Source organism: Hermetia illucens, chromosome 5, assembly GCF_905115235.1.
Source record: "Hermetia illucens chromosome 5, iHerIll2.2.curated.20191125, whole genome shotgun sequence".
NCBI lineage: Eukaryota > Metazoa > Arthropoda > Insecta > Diptera > Stratiomyidae > Hermetia > Hermetia illucens.
In genome coordinates, this window is record NC_051853.1 from 89,990,300 (window position 1) to 90,005,105 (window position 14,806).

A 14,806-nucleotide genomic window follows, 5' to 3' on the forward strand; every position below is an offset into this window, starting at 1 on the left:
ACATCTTTTTTCAAACACCTCGACTACGATGATGACATCTGTTTGCTCTCTCACCGGGTCATGGACCTTGGTCAAATGGCTTGGAATTTTGAAAAAGAGGCAAGTACAGTTGGACTGAAGATAAATACCAACATGACAGAAATACTAAGTTCTATGAACTATCGCATCCTCCCTATCTGCATTTAAGGGCAGAACATCGAAGGTGTCGATCAATGTGTATATTTACGAAGCGCGGCTTCTGTCGTCAATGGTTCCGCACTGGATGTCGTTCGACCCATTAACAGCGCTAGATCCGTTTTCACTGCCTTGTCTAGAACCTAGAAATGCAGTTATCTCAACATCAAGATCAAGTTGAGACTGCTCCGTGCTAGTGTTCTTTCTGTATTGCTGTATGGAAATAGCACATGGAAAGTGAACTCTACTGTTACGCAAATGCTCCAAACTTTCGTTAACTTCGGTCTATGTCGTATCATCGGAATATATTGGTTTGATACTATTTCAAACTAAGAACTTTTTCGACGTATAGGCCTGTCACCCGCACGCGATATGATCGGAAAGTGAAAATGGCTAGGTCATACTTTAAGGAGGTCCGACAATTCCATTGCTCGCTACCCCATGCAGTGGAATTTACTCCCCCAAGATAGTCGACGAATGGGTCGCTCAAGAGACAGAACAGTAAATGAAGAGTGTGGGCATATCGGAAAATTCGGGAGCGTCAAGAATTCACAATTCTTATTACATTGAAAATTAGTTACGAAACATTTTACATGAATTTAAGACCAAAGAAATTCAATTTGAAAGAAGTTCTGTTTTTTTTGCTTGAATTTGAATGTTTTTAGAAGTCAACGTTGTAATAAGATGACTTCAATCTGGAAGATAGATCAAATAATTTCAAGGTAAGGAGCTAGAAGCTGCTCCAATGCCAAACTTAAAGGGGGAAACCACATTAGGAGTTTCACAGCATCAATTTTTTTTAATGCACAATTTGTTAAATTAGCTACATCAGAATGCGCTGCAAAAAATCGATAGCGAAATTCTTATTAATTTAGATTTTCGGACGGTTGAACCGAGCGATTATCGGATTGAAGCTAAAGTTCGAACGCCCATGAGATAGTCGCTTTATGTCCTTAGGTAATCTTGCAACACTTATGAAATTTGGAGTTATGATTGTTTATAAAATTACCAAAAAATATGAACCTACATTTGCTTTTTATGCATAATTAGTGAAAAAATGGAGAAAATTTCAACAGCTGCAAGATTTTTAATTTTCGTTATTTTCACATGCATTCAGTTCATATTCTTAGGAAATTAGTTAGTAATGTAAAATGAAAACTTTTTTGGTTTCAGACAAAAATTGAAGTCGCAACACGTCCTGCAATTGGATTAATGCCGTGTAACTTTTTTTTATTTATGGCTTAAATTAATTAAGAAAAATTCTCAAAAGTTATTCGAAGTATGAATATACAATGTTAAAATTTGATTGGATCCGAATCAATTCTTTCTACGAAAAAAACCAAAAAAGAACGAAAAAATAAGCCTTTTAATGTGGTTTTCCCCTTTAAGAAGATTCTAAAGTGATCCTGAAGGCGAGCCAAATAAACGTTGATGTATAAACGATATTCACACTTCACAAAATCATTTATAGATTAAGGGTTAGAATCGATGGATATTGAAAAGGCAAAATTACTTGTTGCCTCTAGAATGCAGGAAAAACTCCTGCATCGTGAAATGCTGAAGAATAAATGCACTGATATAACTCGAAGTCCTAATCCTAATGTAGGTAGTCAAAGTCAAAGAAGTCATTCCTTGCATTGAAGAAAAAGCGGTTGGAAAACAAGAAATAGTATGTTGGAAGACTTTTCAAATAGCCACAAAGCACCATTAGGGTTTCGTGACATTTAAAAAAAAGGAGTTCACTTTATAAACAATTTCGGAATATACATCACTTTTCTGATATAGAATTGTTCGTTTAACAGAAATATGAAAAAAGGAATGGACAGCAAAGTATAGTGGTCGGAACTATATTTTTGCTGCTGCTATAAAAATATATTTTTTATTAAAATTATTTTAAAATAATAATAATAACACGGACACGAAATTAATTCATATAAATAACTTTATAGTTTCCCGTAAACGTTCTGTCACATGTTATTATTGACACAATCTCAGAAATTCTGTCACTACCGCTAGTAATGTCAAATGTTTAAGGAATAATGAGCTCCAAAAATGTGGGCAATATATATTATACCTATCTTTTAAAATTCTTGCAAATGTTTACCATAGTATCATGTTGACATCCTTCGCTTGTCAAAAATCAGTTGTTATAAATTATTAGCAACAAATGAAAGTGAAAAGAATTTAATCAAAAACTGGTTTAATATTCCAACTTAGGCATAACAAAGAGTTTAGCTTCGTGGATCACAATGCCTCAGTTTACGCTGAAAAGCATTCATATACCGAAATTCTCAATCCTCACTGTTGATTTCGTCCCTTTCCAGAGCATATCACAATGACCTATCTGTTATTCAAATATACAAAGCAATCACATTCTTCCTGAAAACTGTTGAATCAATAACATTATTCTAAGTGAGCTATCTACGATGAAACACTGAACGAATTGAAAATGTTTCCAGGAAACACACCGTCACTCAATGGCATTCCACATGACAGGGTGCACAAGAATTTCCGAACAATTGCATTGTCATGAATACTAAATTACGATAAACTATAAATATTTAAGGAGCAACACATAAATTCCATTTGTTCATGTTCAGTAGCTTAAATGCGCTCAATAACATTCAAAATGACAATATCAAAAATCAATAACTGGAGCTGGATACATTCCGTTATGGATTAGAGCAAACAATGAATAGCCGTACAATTATAACGATTCTGGCATTCATATAAACACTAAAAATATATTGTCTAGAACAGTTGATTAGTAAAAAGTGGAAACAAAGAGAGATAACCCTTAACCATTGTGTAATTAAGTTAAATGTAAATAAATTGACTCCGGAGCAGAATTGGTTAATAAATCATAAACTGTAATTGAATTGCCTATGGAACAAAAATTAGTTTTAAGGGCGCTTTGGTTCCCTTCGGGACGTTCCATTGCATGTTTCAAAACAGATAAAATCTTCTAACATTGATAATAATTTTTTCAACGCATTAGTCATGTACCAATGGAATCATAATGATTGACGGCCTACTGGATCAACTAGAATACAACCATGCAATACGTTACTATAAATAAAATACACACTTATAGCAAATAATAAATTATTGAGTAGATACAATTGGCATTCCATTCGAAAAGGAAAGTGCAACAAAAGTGTCACAGAAAATTTGTTGAAGGATAATATGAATTTCATACGTTTTCGGATCAACGATCGGTTTCCTTGGTCCTTTCCAAACTTTGGCGTACAATGCGCTATCATTATCCGCTCCACTTTCGTCCACGGTTATTTCATTTGCACCAACGACAGCCGTAGAATTGCTACTACGCGGTCCACTTATAAGTGTCGCCTTTGCATTCCCCATGTTATCAATAACTGGCAGTTTGTTATTATTACTAGCTCCACCCCCTGTGTTGACAGACGTTGTGGTGGATGTTGTATGTGGCCCTAGGCTAGTGTAAATTGGATCGGAATTAATTTTCGAATCAGCAGCTCCACTACCAGTCATGCCAATGTATAAGTACTTGGGTTCCGGCTGTGGTTTCACCTTATTTTTTGCCTTGTTTAATTTATTTACAACTGCATAGATAGGCTCTGAATGAAGGGGTTTAGTGGAAACGCTTTGCTGTTGATCCGACTGTGGTGGCTGCAATGGGGAGGGGCGTTTGTTTCGCGCCAGGGTATGGTTTTCGTAGAAATGAGTAGTTGCAGTTGGGGGAGTGTTGCGTATTATATTAGGCATAATATTGTTTGGTTGGCAGCAGTTTCTACGTAACGCTTCGTAGTAGTTGTCACCGCCCTCGGCAGACAGGTTGTCAGTTGATAGGTGTGGACTTTTGCTGTGTGAATTGCCACCTGACCAATCCTTCACCGCTACGAGAATTCCGCCGTTACGTGGCAATGTAGCGCTAAGTTTATTCTGTTGATCTGTATTATTGGACGACGATCTGGCCAGCGTTGTTATTGTAAAATTGCTATTATCCGTATTACGGGCACAAACGCCACATATTTCGCATTGGCGTTGTCCACAATTATTGTCTGAATGCTGTTGTTGCAATATATTCGACGTCGTCTCTGGAAACGACGATTGCCTAGAATATTGACGGTAGTGACGTATTTGAGATTGCGCGTATTGATCTGTAGCGAGGTATGATGTAGATCGACCATCAGGTGTTAAAACTTGCCACCTATCCGCACGACTTACAATTTTCTCACCGAATATTGGATCGGATATATTCGATAATGACTTGTTGATCTTTTGATATGAGTAGATCAGATTCGTCGTGTTGTTGTTTTTGCCCCCAAAGTTGATGATTCCACCCGCAAATCCAGTGGGAGTTATTAAGCTGCCTGGACCCTTCGCACTAAAGTCAAAATAGGCGTTCGAAGGTGGAGCTGTATCAATAGAAGGCAATCGGAACTTTTGATGATTGCAATTCGTGGCGGATGCAGTTGGCGAAGAGTAACAATTAACTAAACAAACGTGACATCGACCGATTGTACTATTCCGGCACGATGACGAGCCTGAATCCATACTAAGACTACGCGTACGTCTCAGTAGTCGGGCTTTAACCTTTCGCTCATTTCGCTCTTCCTGGATATCACTGCTTTCAAATGATTTCTGTTGATGCGGTTCACGACTTATTGCAGATTGCGCTTTCTGCTGTGGCGGCTGTTGTGGCGTTTGTTGCACCGACTGTTGCTGCACCTGTTGCGGCGGTTGCTTTTGTGGTTTTTGAAGCAAAGTACCCTTATATATTGGCGCCAAAAAGCTTACACTATCGCAATTCAAACAATGCCATGTCACCGAATTATTTTCTAATTCACATACTTGACAAATCCACCACCGATTCAAACTAGGATTTGACGAATATCGGCACGAAACTATCGGATATTTAACTGGAATTCGACAACGATTTATGCTACTATCCTCGCATAAAGCGTTCCTCGGAATGTTCGGTGGAGGCGCTAAATGTTGCAGTTGTGGTTGCTGACGATGCGTTCGCTTTAAACAACCTCTCAATAAAGTTTTGTAGACCCGACGAGATTCATTTCTGAAAGTAGCGGAAAAGAAAAGAAAAATCGAACTTTAGTATATACAGGTCCCGACAGTTAGAAACTCCGAAACAATATTGCCGAAAAGTACTGCGCGAACAAAGAGAATAAGACATTGTAAGGGCAACAAGAAGCCCGTGTGTGCAAGAAATTACACATCGATTGCAGCCTAGCTACGACCTTTTCCGAAGGGTTGTCCATACGTAACACCGCCACAAGGAACTTTATCCAGTGGTGGCCCCATAATTTTCTTGCAGGGATAATTGAAGTCATTCTGAAGAGAATTGTTTGGCAGTAATAACAATCAGTAGTTATATGTTATATGAAAAGTTTATATCATCTAAACACCAAATTTATTTTTCTATATTTAATTATTTTGAAAAAAGGCGATAATACTGAGAGACGTAGTAAACAGCTCTTATCGCTTCCAGCAAGTAACTCAATGAAAAAGTTGTAAATTTGCTAATCACACGTCCTCTGAGTAGCTCACTAATGAAAACAGTGAGCGATAAAGCACACAATCAGCAAACTTTCATATACAGTGGGATCCTGATAATTCATGTGGTCAAGACACTGCCGGTATGGTACAAATTATCGAGATTACCAATTATCAGAAGTAAGAAAATTAACTCTGGAGACCGGGATGTTTGTGTAAATTACTGAAAATATGAACAATCGGGATTCCACTGTACAACAAATGCTATATTGAAAAGGAATTGCACGTGGTAGTGATTGTTGTTTCGCTGTTTCTAAATTCAATGAAATATTCATCAGGCTTTTCAGTAATAAACATTTTAAAGTTGTATGGACGTCTTTGTTCGGACGACAACCATAGAAAATATTTATCTCTTGAAACTTTGGTAACTTCAATATTTGTTCATTGCAACGCCTTTTTCGAAGATATAGATGTGCAATTCGTTTCACCGAATGGAAGTCTGGATGGAGACTGTAAGTAGTTTTTGGAGGTTTTGTAGAGCAAATACGTGGAAAACCATCGATAACGTATGTACATGACATTTCTATAATACCACATGTCAGTCCCACCCCCAACTGTGGTCGCTTTGAAGTACAATAAGTTGGAAACGAAAAGGAAATGTTGCTTCTTTATTAGCAATGCCATTTCCGTTGGTAAAAAATTGTATTTTTAATGAGATAGAGCTTTCTATCTTAACCACATCGACCATTTTTAAACCCAATGGGAGGGATATATTAGTTGCCAAACCAATTACTCCATTAGAATTAATTACAACGTGAAGATCCTCGTTAACTCAAATACCAAACCTTACCCAGCTTCAAACTAATATATGATAAACAAGAACTCTCCACAATTGCTGGTAATACCTATGATATGCTGTTAACCTACGCAATCGACGCTCAACCTCAACGCAATTTAAAAGCCAGAATATAAGCTCTCTTCATCTAATAGTAGAAAAGAAGGGCAGACTCAGAAGATGATTTGATTTCCTCCTGTTAAGCAACATTAGATGTGTGTCTGAAGGAATTCAGGACAATAAGAGGGTTCACAAAAGCCGCCAAGCCGTTGAATATATAATTTTAAAGCTAAATCTCTGGGTGTTATCTGAGGCACGTTGTTACAAAGTGGGAGTTTATCGACTTCTAAGTAAAGAGATCAGTGAACGCAAAAGCAACTTAAAAGCAGAGTTGTCTCGAGATGTCAATTTCTATACTCAACGCCATTCAAGAGCTATTTGACAGCGTTCAATCTTTTCATCGTTAATAAAAAATATTATTTCAATTTTTTTACTTCAACAGAAAAGATGAAACTCACAGAAGACTTACGATTGATAAAAATTCGGAATTGTTTTAGGTTATTGTTCGTACGTCTTGATGTCTTTACGTCGAGAGCGTTACAATGAGACTCGATCGTTTTCTAGAAAGTGAAAGTTACAGCTATTTTTATATGAAAAATACTCCATTAAGGAAGGGGAAAGCTTCCAGTACGGCATAAACCGATCCTTTAAAAAACTGAAACATAAACGAAATGTGTAAGGTATCAAAGGTTTTGTGTATTTTTTTATAAAAACATTTGAGTGAACATTTGTCCATGACTCTCCATGATTCTAGAATGAACCTAAAGGGGGTTTCGCAGTCAGTTACTAAAAATTATAGTAATACTATTATTAACTTTATTTGAACAGATATCGGTACGGAAGGTATTTCGGTGCCTTGTCATTATATAGTGGCAGCTTCTTGATATTTTTTTCAAATTTTTCAGTTGCGTAGTTTCTGAGAATGAATCCGTGAAAGAAATGATCACTTTCGACTCTCGGCACTCCCCACCTTTGCAATAAATGTCAACAGTGAGACCGGCTTCGGAAAGTAGGAGGTTCGACCTTTAATTTGATAACCCATATGACTATATTTGGTGAAAAAAAAATGTACACCCCCTTTTGCACGTATGGGGACCTCCTCTTAAATTCCACGTAGAATGATGTAACTCACCGTAAGCGTGAACATTCACAGTTCCCACCTTTTTCCCAAATGTTATGCCAATCGCTATAGCCGTTTCCAGAAAAGTGTGTGTATCAAACAGACAGATAGACCGTAAACCGATTTTAATATGGTTTTGTTTTACACAAAACTTTAAAAACGAAGCTGTTCCCAGTCCAAAGTTTCTATTGTTATGCAATAATTCCCGCATTCGGGAGCTAGTTACTTCCTACTAAGTGTTTAACTACTATAGAGTAGCTACTATATGTATGAAACTAAAGATTTTTGTAGGGACAACAAAACTGGTTGATTTTATTATTTGAGAATATATACATATATGCATATATACAGTCCCTGTTACCCCTATAGAACGAGCACTCAGGCGTTTGTCAGGCCCATTGTACTATCCCCGTAAATTGTTCCTGATTCCCGAATCTGAGAATATTCTCCAGATGCAGAGAGTACGCAGATTCTTCTTTGAAGATAACCTTACCGGGCAGCTTCAAATGAAGTGCTGGGCCGTCTCTTCCTCCTCCTCACATTGTCTGAATATAGCCGAAACCACCACCCCATTTTTTCCCATATAGTAGTTTAAGGGGCAGTGTCCCGTTAAAAACCTTACTAAGGTTTTCATGTCCAACTTCTTAAGGGATAGCAAAAATGTCGCTCTAGCGTCACCGGTTTCCTTCACAAGAATTTTCGCTTGCCGACAAGAGTTCAAATTTCTCCACTCGGTCTTCAGAGTAGACGTGGATGGTCGGATTCCGAAAGCTGATTGTGGCCCCACCATTGTGGATCCAGACCGTTGGCGAACCAGTCTGTCAGTCTGTCTTCATTGCCAGTGATGTTTGAATTCCCTGGCATTCACATCAGGAATGTTTCTTTTAATCGGCCAAGTTTCAGCAGCAACTGGTGGAAACTCCACACCAACTGGCTTGATATGCTGTTGCTGTTAAGTGCTGATAACGCTGCCCGACTGTCGGAACAGATTCGAATGGTGGAACCCCACCAGTTTTGTCGTAAGCATTTTTTTCTGTCAATGAAGTGGCATATATCTCCGCTTGGAATATGGTCATCATTTTTCCGATGGGTCACGTAGTCTATAATCGGGTTACCCGAAAACACTCGTATGGATGGATGGGGCATCTTCTATGACTGACCAGTCGGTGAAGATTTTTAGGTCAGTTATTCCGACAGACTCGTGGCCATTTATCGATCATTCTTTTCTTTTGGTGATTACGACGGAGTATGTTTTTTCAAACACAATTCTGGAACCCATATGATCGGCATCAGAGCCACCGAATGTTCATTGGACGCATGACCGTACAATTGGTCACCTTTCCACGAGCTAATGATATCGAGTCTATATGCGTCGTTGGCCGCTTTCCGTTTCACCTCAAGAGGCGTAGCACTCATTGCTCCACTAATACTTAGTCAACCGAGCCACGCCAGCTTCCTCCTGCTGCTAAGAAAATTCAGTTTCGGCCACCGGACGATGCATGCATACATCAAAATGAACTTTATTATGGATGCTTACATCCAATGAATCCGTTGCGATGAAAGAGCAATCTGCGAGATTTCTGATATTGTTTCTTGATATGATACTTCAAAGATAGCTTGGAGGCGAGATGTACTACTAAATGTTTGACTGTTTATACCAACTTGATTTCCACCCCTGCTAAGATGCTGTCCCACCTGACGTTCTTAGTGAACATAACTAGTCCAAACTTCCTAGCGTTCACCGTGAATTCGTTGCGGGATACCAACTGTGGATTACATGCAGAGCTGCATTCAAGCGGTCACATACTGTATTCTCACGCTTACGGGTAATTATTATGGCTAGATCGTTCGCAAATGCTTGTAAGGAAACCTTTGTGTCCTCCAGGAGTTTCTGTTCCCTTTTATGTCATCATACTTACTTTTAATGTCGTTGTGCTATATTTTTAGTAAATAATTCCTTTTATTATATTTAGTGTATGACTAGGATTACTATAACCCTTTGATTTCAGGAGGATTCGGACACAGGTAAATAGAATTATCTTTCTAAGGTAATCAAAGTATTTCAGATATTCAACATCTATATGGAGAGGATTAATCACCATGCATAAAGGTATTTACTAGGTACAATATCTCAGATAATTAAACCAAGATTTTAAAACTTTGTCCATCACTTTATGATGCTGGGTGCTATTTTAGTTCCGTCTACAAAAATGCAGACCATACCATTGTGGAGATTAGATCGTGTGACACACCTTCGTTATATGTGGGTGAATGCCTCTTGCAGACGAATTGCTACTCATCTTTAATTGCTGCAAGCCTACATTCGCCACTCAATAAAAGTGGAAGTGAAAGCAAGGATATATTTATTCGAATTTAATAAATGCTCATTAGCTTTCCCCAGTTTGCTATTATATAATTATATATGGTTCCTCCTCACTTCTTTATGGAGGATGGGGCAGCCACACAGTTTTCTTTTCTTGAATCTTTTCAATGAATCTGTTTCAGTTTCATTATCATAACATTTATTGATATGAAAGTGATAAGTTTACGGTAGCGAGACAACACAAAGCGAACATAAACATCCATGACGGTCGAAATAGAGGGTAACGAGGTCGAGAGGCAGACAACCTAGTTTTGGCAGTAAGCTTAGACCTTTTCATTGGTCACCACGACTTAAGGTTTGCTTTATATAGTCTCCCTTCTTGATATCATTGCAGATATTCTAATTTCTTTCTTAAGCGGATCTTAATACAAATTTCTGGTGGACGAAAAATAGTTCTGGCAGGGGTTTTGGATAATTGTGTCTACTTGAAGCGGGCCTTTACTGGCTTACTTTTTATTTGCTATTACCATCCTTTATCAATTTTTATTACCTTGTTCATTAGATATTTCGAATTCTCCCTTACTTAAACTCATTAAAAAGCAATTTTTCGATAGAACTAGCATATAACCATGAAAGTTTTGTAATTAAAGTTAATTAGAATAGATTAATATATAAATTAAAAAAAGCGCTGGAAACCCCCTGGATATACTCGTACATAGTAAGATTAATAAGAAGTAAGTTGAATCTTGTATAAATGAAGGTGACTATCTTTTGTCGCGAAAGTTGTTGTGAACGTTTCAAATGTTCGCGGGTTTTCAACTACACTCCCCTTTATAGCTGCAGTGATTTCGAGAGACCGAATCTAATTAAATATTGCCCCGAAACGAAGGAGATAGCAGAAACTTTAAATACGGCGAAAACTGTGCTAACAGGCCAAGCACTGAAGTACCGGATTGGGGAACGGAAGTAGAGTTCCAGCCCCCCGCACACATTGGGATAATTTTTGCGTTACACGAGACGAGACGGTCCACATGGGGGAAGTTCTTCTTAAAGATCCGGGATCGAATGAATTTACGTAGAACTTTTTCAAGACAATGGTAGTTTGGGGAACGGGACTAGATCATGGGGCAATAGGATATTTCGAACGAGGGAGTTGTAAAGTTTTAAGAAGACTTGGACAGAGCAAAAGTCAAAAGAGGAACGGATTGTGAAGCGAGACATTCTGAAAAAACGAAGGTAGTGTCTGTCGAAACGAAGTTTATCACGGATGATTATATTACATCAGGTATGAGGATGGTTGCCAAAAGAATAGAGAAACAGAGAAAGATTATCAGCGGCAGTAACCGAGAATGTCTAATTTCGACTGTAGAGGCACACAGTGTTTTGAAGAAACTACGAACAAAAGGAGCTTATTCTTATCCGTATAAGGCAGGTAAAGAATAAAAATAGCAGTGGACGGATTCTTAGGATACACCAGAGGAAAGGGAAAAAGGACGGAGTAAGTAACCATCAAAAGAAACGCTACATGGGTGGTTAGCGTGGTAGGTGGCAAGCGATACTATAAGTGATATGAAAATGTTACATCAGACGCGTGTGGATAGAAATATTGTGTGATTAATAGAGTCAAAAATCTGAAAAATCCTTGTAGATAGGTGTATATAACATGCTGGCCGTAGGTTAATATAAAGGAATGAAATCTGAGCCGACGAGCTAATAACTATCCTGAGTAAAATAAAAATACAATAGAATTACAATTGAGACGGCTAGCGTAACTTCACCAAGCCAACTTATACCCTATCTTTTCTGGTGACGGGCTACCCAACAATTCGACAAGAAAAGAGCATTTAAAGTCATTAACTATTAAAGATAACATTGCCAGTTGGAAGTCTCTTACTCTGTGAGCTAGGGGCTTAAAATTCCCTCAAAGTATTCCTTACTGGGTTGTGCTTAAAAAGCATGAATAAAACGTGTTTGCCAATTATCAGACGATCTCTGGAAGTCACTTGCCGAAATGCTACCGAGAGTCTTTATTACTCTGGCCTGGGTGTCTTCAGCAATCGAGTCGTTGTCTCTTCAAGACACCTTTCAGGCGAAAGTAGAGAGTCCAATGAAGCAGACATAACTTCATTGGACTCTCTACTTTCGCCTGAAAGGTGTCTTGAAGAGAAGGCTGTAGGGGGAGGCAACATGGCAATGGTTGGCCAGCACGAATCTTGCGATGTGGCACGAGCCATTGCGAGGCTAGAAATTCCACGAACGACGATATCTGGTTGCACGCGACCAGTGGGAATGATTTTTCGGCTATGACATTTTGATTTCATCGACGTTTTATATTTGGATTTAGGAATGTGCGAATGCTCCTCGACAACTGTATTAAAGCTCCGCAGAACACTTGTTCCTACTTAACCGGAAATTTTAGTGTTAATTACTAGATTTCTTAGGATTGAGCGAGGTAAAGTAAGAAGTATTATTATAGGGGACACTCTCTCCCTGTTGAGGCACTTTTCCTGTTGTACTCTGGATGATAGATATGATTCTGGTCTCGGATTTTAGATTTTAAAATGCATTAGAGAAAATTAAAAGTTTTCTCTGAACGTGATTACCGTGTATAACCCGGAACAAAATTCCAAAGCTCGGAATCATTCACGATCAGTGTTTCTTGTCCGAAAAAGGGTCGGATGAGCAAGTTGAGGGTGAAAACCATGCTCCTAGTTTCTTTTTATCATGGTAGTGTCATTCATTCACGCAGTCGGTTGTGAAAACAAATCAACCGGGTGCCACCAGACGTCGTCAGTTCGTCAAAGCTCTGTCCTGGTAATGCGCCATGCCACACCCCCAATTTCGTGCAGGGCTGACTGGCTGGGGTTGTCGACTCCACCGGACTTTACTCTCTACCGTCGCCTGAAAGAAGACGAGAACTCGATTGCATAGAAGACGCCCAGGTCACAGTAACAAGGACTTTCGGCAGCATTTCGGCAAATGATTTCTAGAAATTGTTTGATAACTGCCAAACACGTTATAATTAGTGTGTCGAAGCAGACATTTAATAGTTCTAATTGTTATGATAGTTCTAATCAATAAAAGGCGCCTGGAGTACGTTTGATTTGTTTCACTTAAAGATTACGTTTTCATATGTTTAATGCATAATATCCAATTAATATCCATTAATTTTCCATAATTAAGCTAAAATTTTTATATGTCGAAATTTAATATAATGGGTTAACTTTTGTCAACTTTTCAGGCTTGTAAACTTAAACAATATTGCATTTTGAATAGTTACATCTTCGAAGTGCAATCGGAAAAAGATCCATTTATAAGAAATTTTATGTATTATATAATAGTTTCCGAAAATGGTATCAAATCTGGGATTAAATGATTGTCGCAATGGAAAATTGTTACTTTGTTGAGCAGCTTAAGCTTCTTGACACTATTTACGAAAAATGCAATAACTCTGTAAGGGTAAAAGATGGAGTGTATATAGGTAGGAGATCCAGAAACGCTACCTTTGAGAACTCCAGCCTGAAAGTTATAGTTGTGTAAAATAAATTTCACCTTCAATTTGCATCTCAAGAGAAGTGATTCTAAAATATTTGGTATCCCTACTGGACCACTCTTATGATGTGAAGGTTACATTTTCATTTTATAACTTGTCGAAAACCTGTGAAACGTTAAAAAATGCTGAATAGAAATATTTTCTACATTTGTGTTTAGGAATGTGAAGGAGTCCTGAGTCCGCCATCCACTTGATGGCCAACCGGGTCAATTGGAAAGAGCCTTTTTTTCTCTGCTTCTGACCTACGGATCCCTCTGTTTTGGGCGAGAATCTTAGTTTTTACAAAAATAGACGATGGTTTCGTCCGGGGCAGAGGCGTTTCTAGTCTGTTCATTAACTCAGAAACTATTTGTTAGATCTCTCTATAAAAAGCCGATGCTGTGGATTACCAATAAATGGGTTGATTCTAGGAGCTATTTTCGAGCCTTCGAGAAGATAGGAAGCAGACTATAAGATGACATTTTTGTCTGATCATTCCTGTTTTTAGGAATTATGATGATTTTTCAGATGTTGCGGTAACCGAGTAGTATAATCGCATTGAACATATTCTTAGGTGAACGATTTTTGAAAATCCCTTTAGGGTTTTACCTGTTATGAGGTCGTGACATATTTGCGATAAATGGTTTTTGAATAAGTTCCCCAGATGCTTTATAAAAGATGCTACCCTTTTATTATCATTCCTGGTGAACATATCCACTTTACCGGCTTCTTCATCTTTTCGGTGGCTTTCAACAAGTATGTTAATGCAGTTAATGTAAGTTTCGAGAACTTGTGAAATAATTGAGTTACACTAGCTAGTTGACCTTTTAAACCAAGCGATCTTACCATTTACCATTCCTTTACCCATTGCGTTTCCCTTTAAACAGCTCCAGGGTTTTAAATAGTGTCCCAAACTCTATAAAATCGATAAGATCTTGACATGGAGTCGAGAGCTGTTCAGCCATAATCTTTATTTTGTTAAATTTTACAGAAACTTCATCCACTTTAACTCTGATATTGAAGCGAATAGGTGAGCACTTATTATTCTTTGCGGAACTTCACCACATATTATGTGGAAATGATTACAAAAAAAAACAAGTCGTTGATCGTTAATTATCAGTTTCCATTTTATGTTTCATCGATATTTTGGCCACAATATGGGCTATCTAGGAGATCTCTTTCTCAAAGTGCTGAAGAGGTTTGCAAATACCTGGAAAGTTATCTTAAACTTTGCAGAACAATAGACCAGTTATAATTGCCTTACCAATC

At 38.0% G+C, this 14,806-nt stretch overlaps 1 protein-coding gene across 1 annotated transcript in view; it reads right to left on the reverse strand.

Annotated features, from left to right (window-relative positions):
• The window catches only part of LOC119656511 (calpain-D), a 42,702-nt gene that overhangs the window by 15,516 nt on the left and 12,380 nt on the right, over window positions 1-14,806 (reverse strand). The window contains exon 2 of the mRNA XM_038062847.1: window positions 3,374-5,230. Coding sequence (XP_037918775.1) covers window positions 3,374-5,230 — 1,857 coding nt within the window. The remainder of the gene's footprint in view (window positions 1-3,373; window positions 5,231-14,806) is intronic.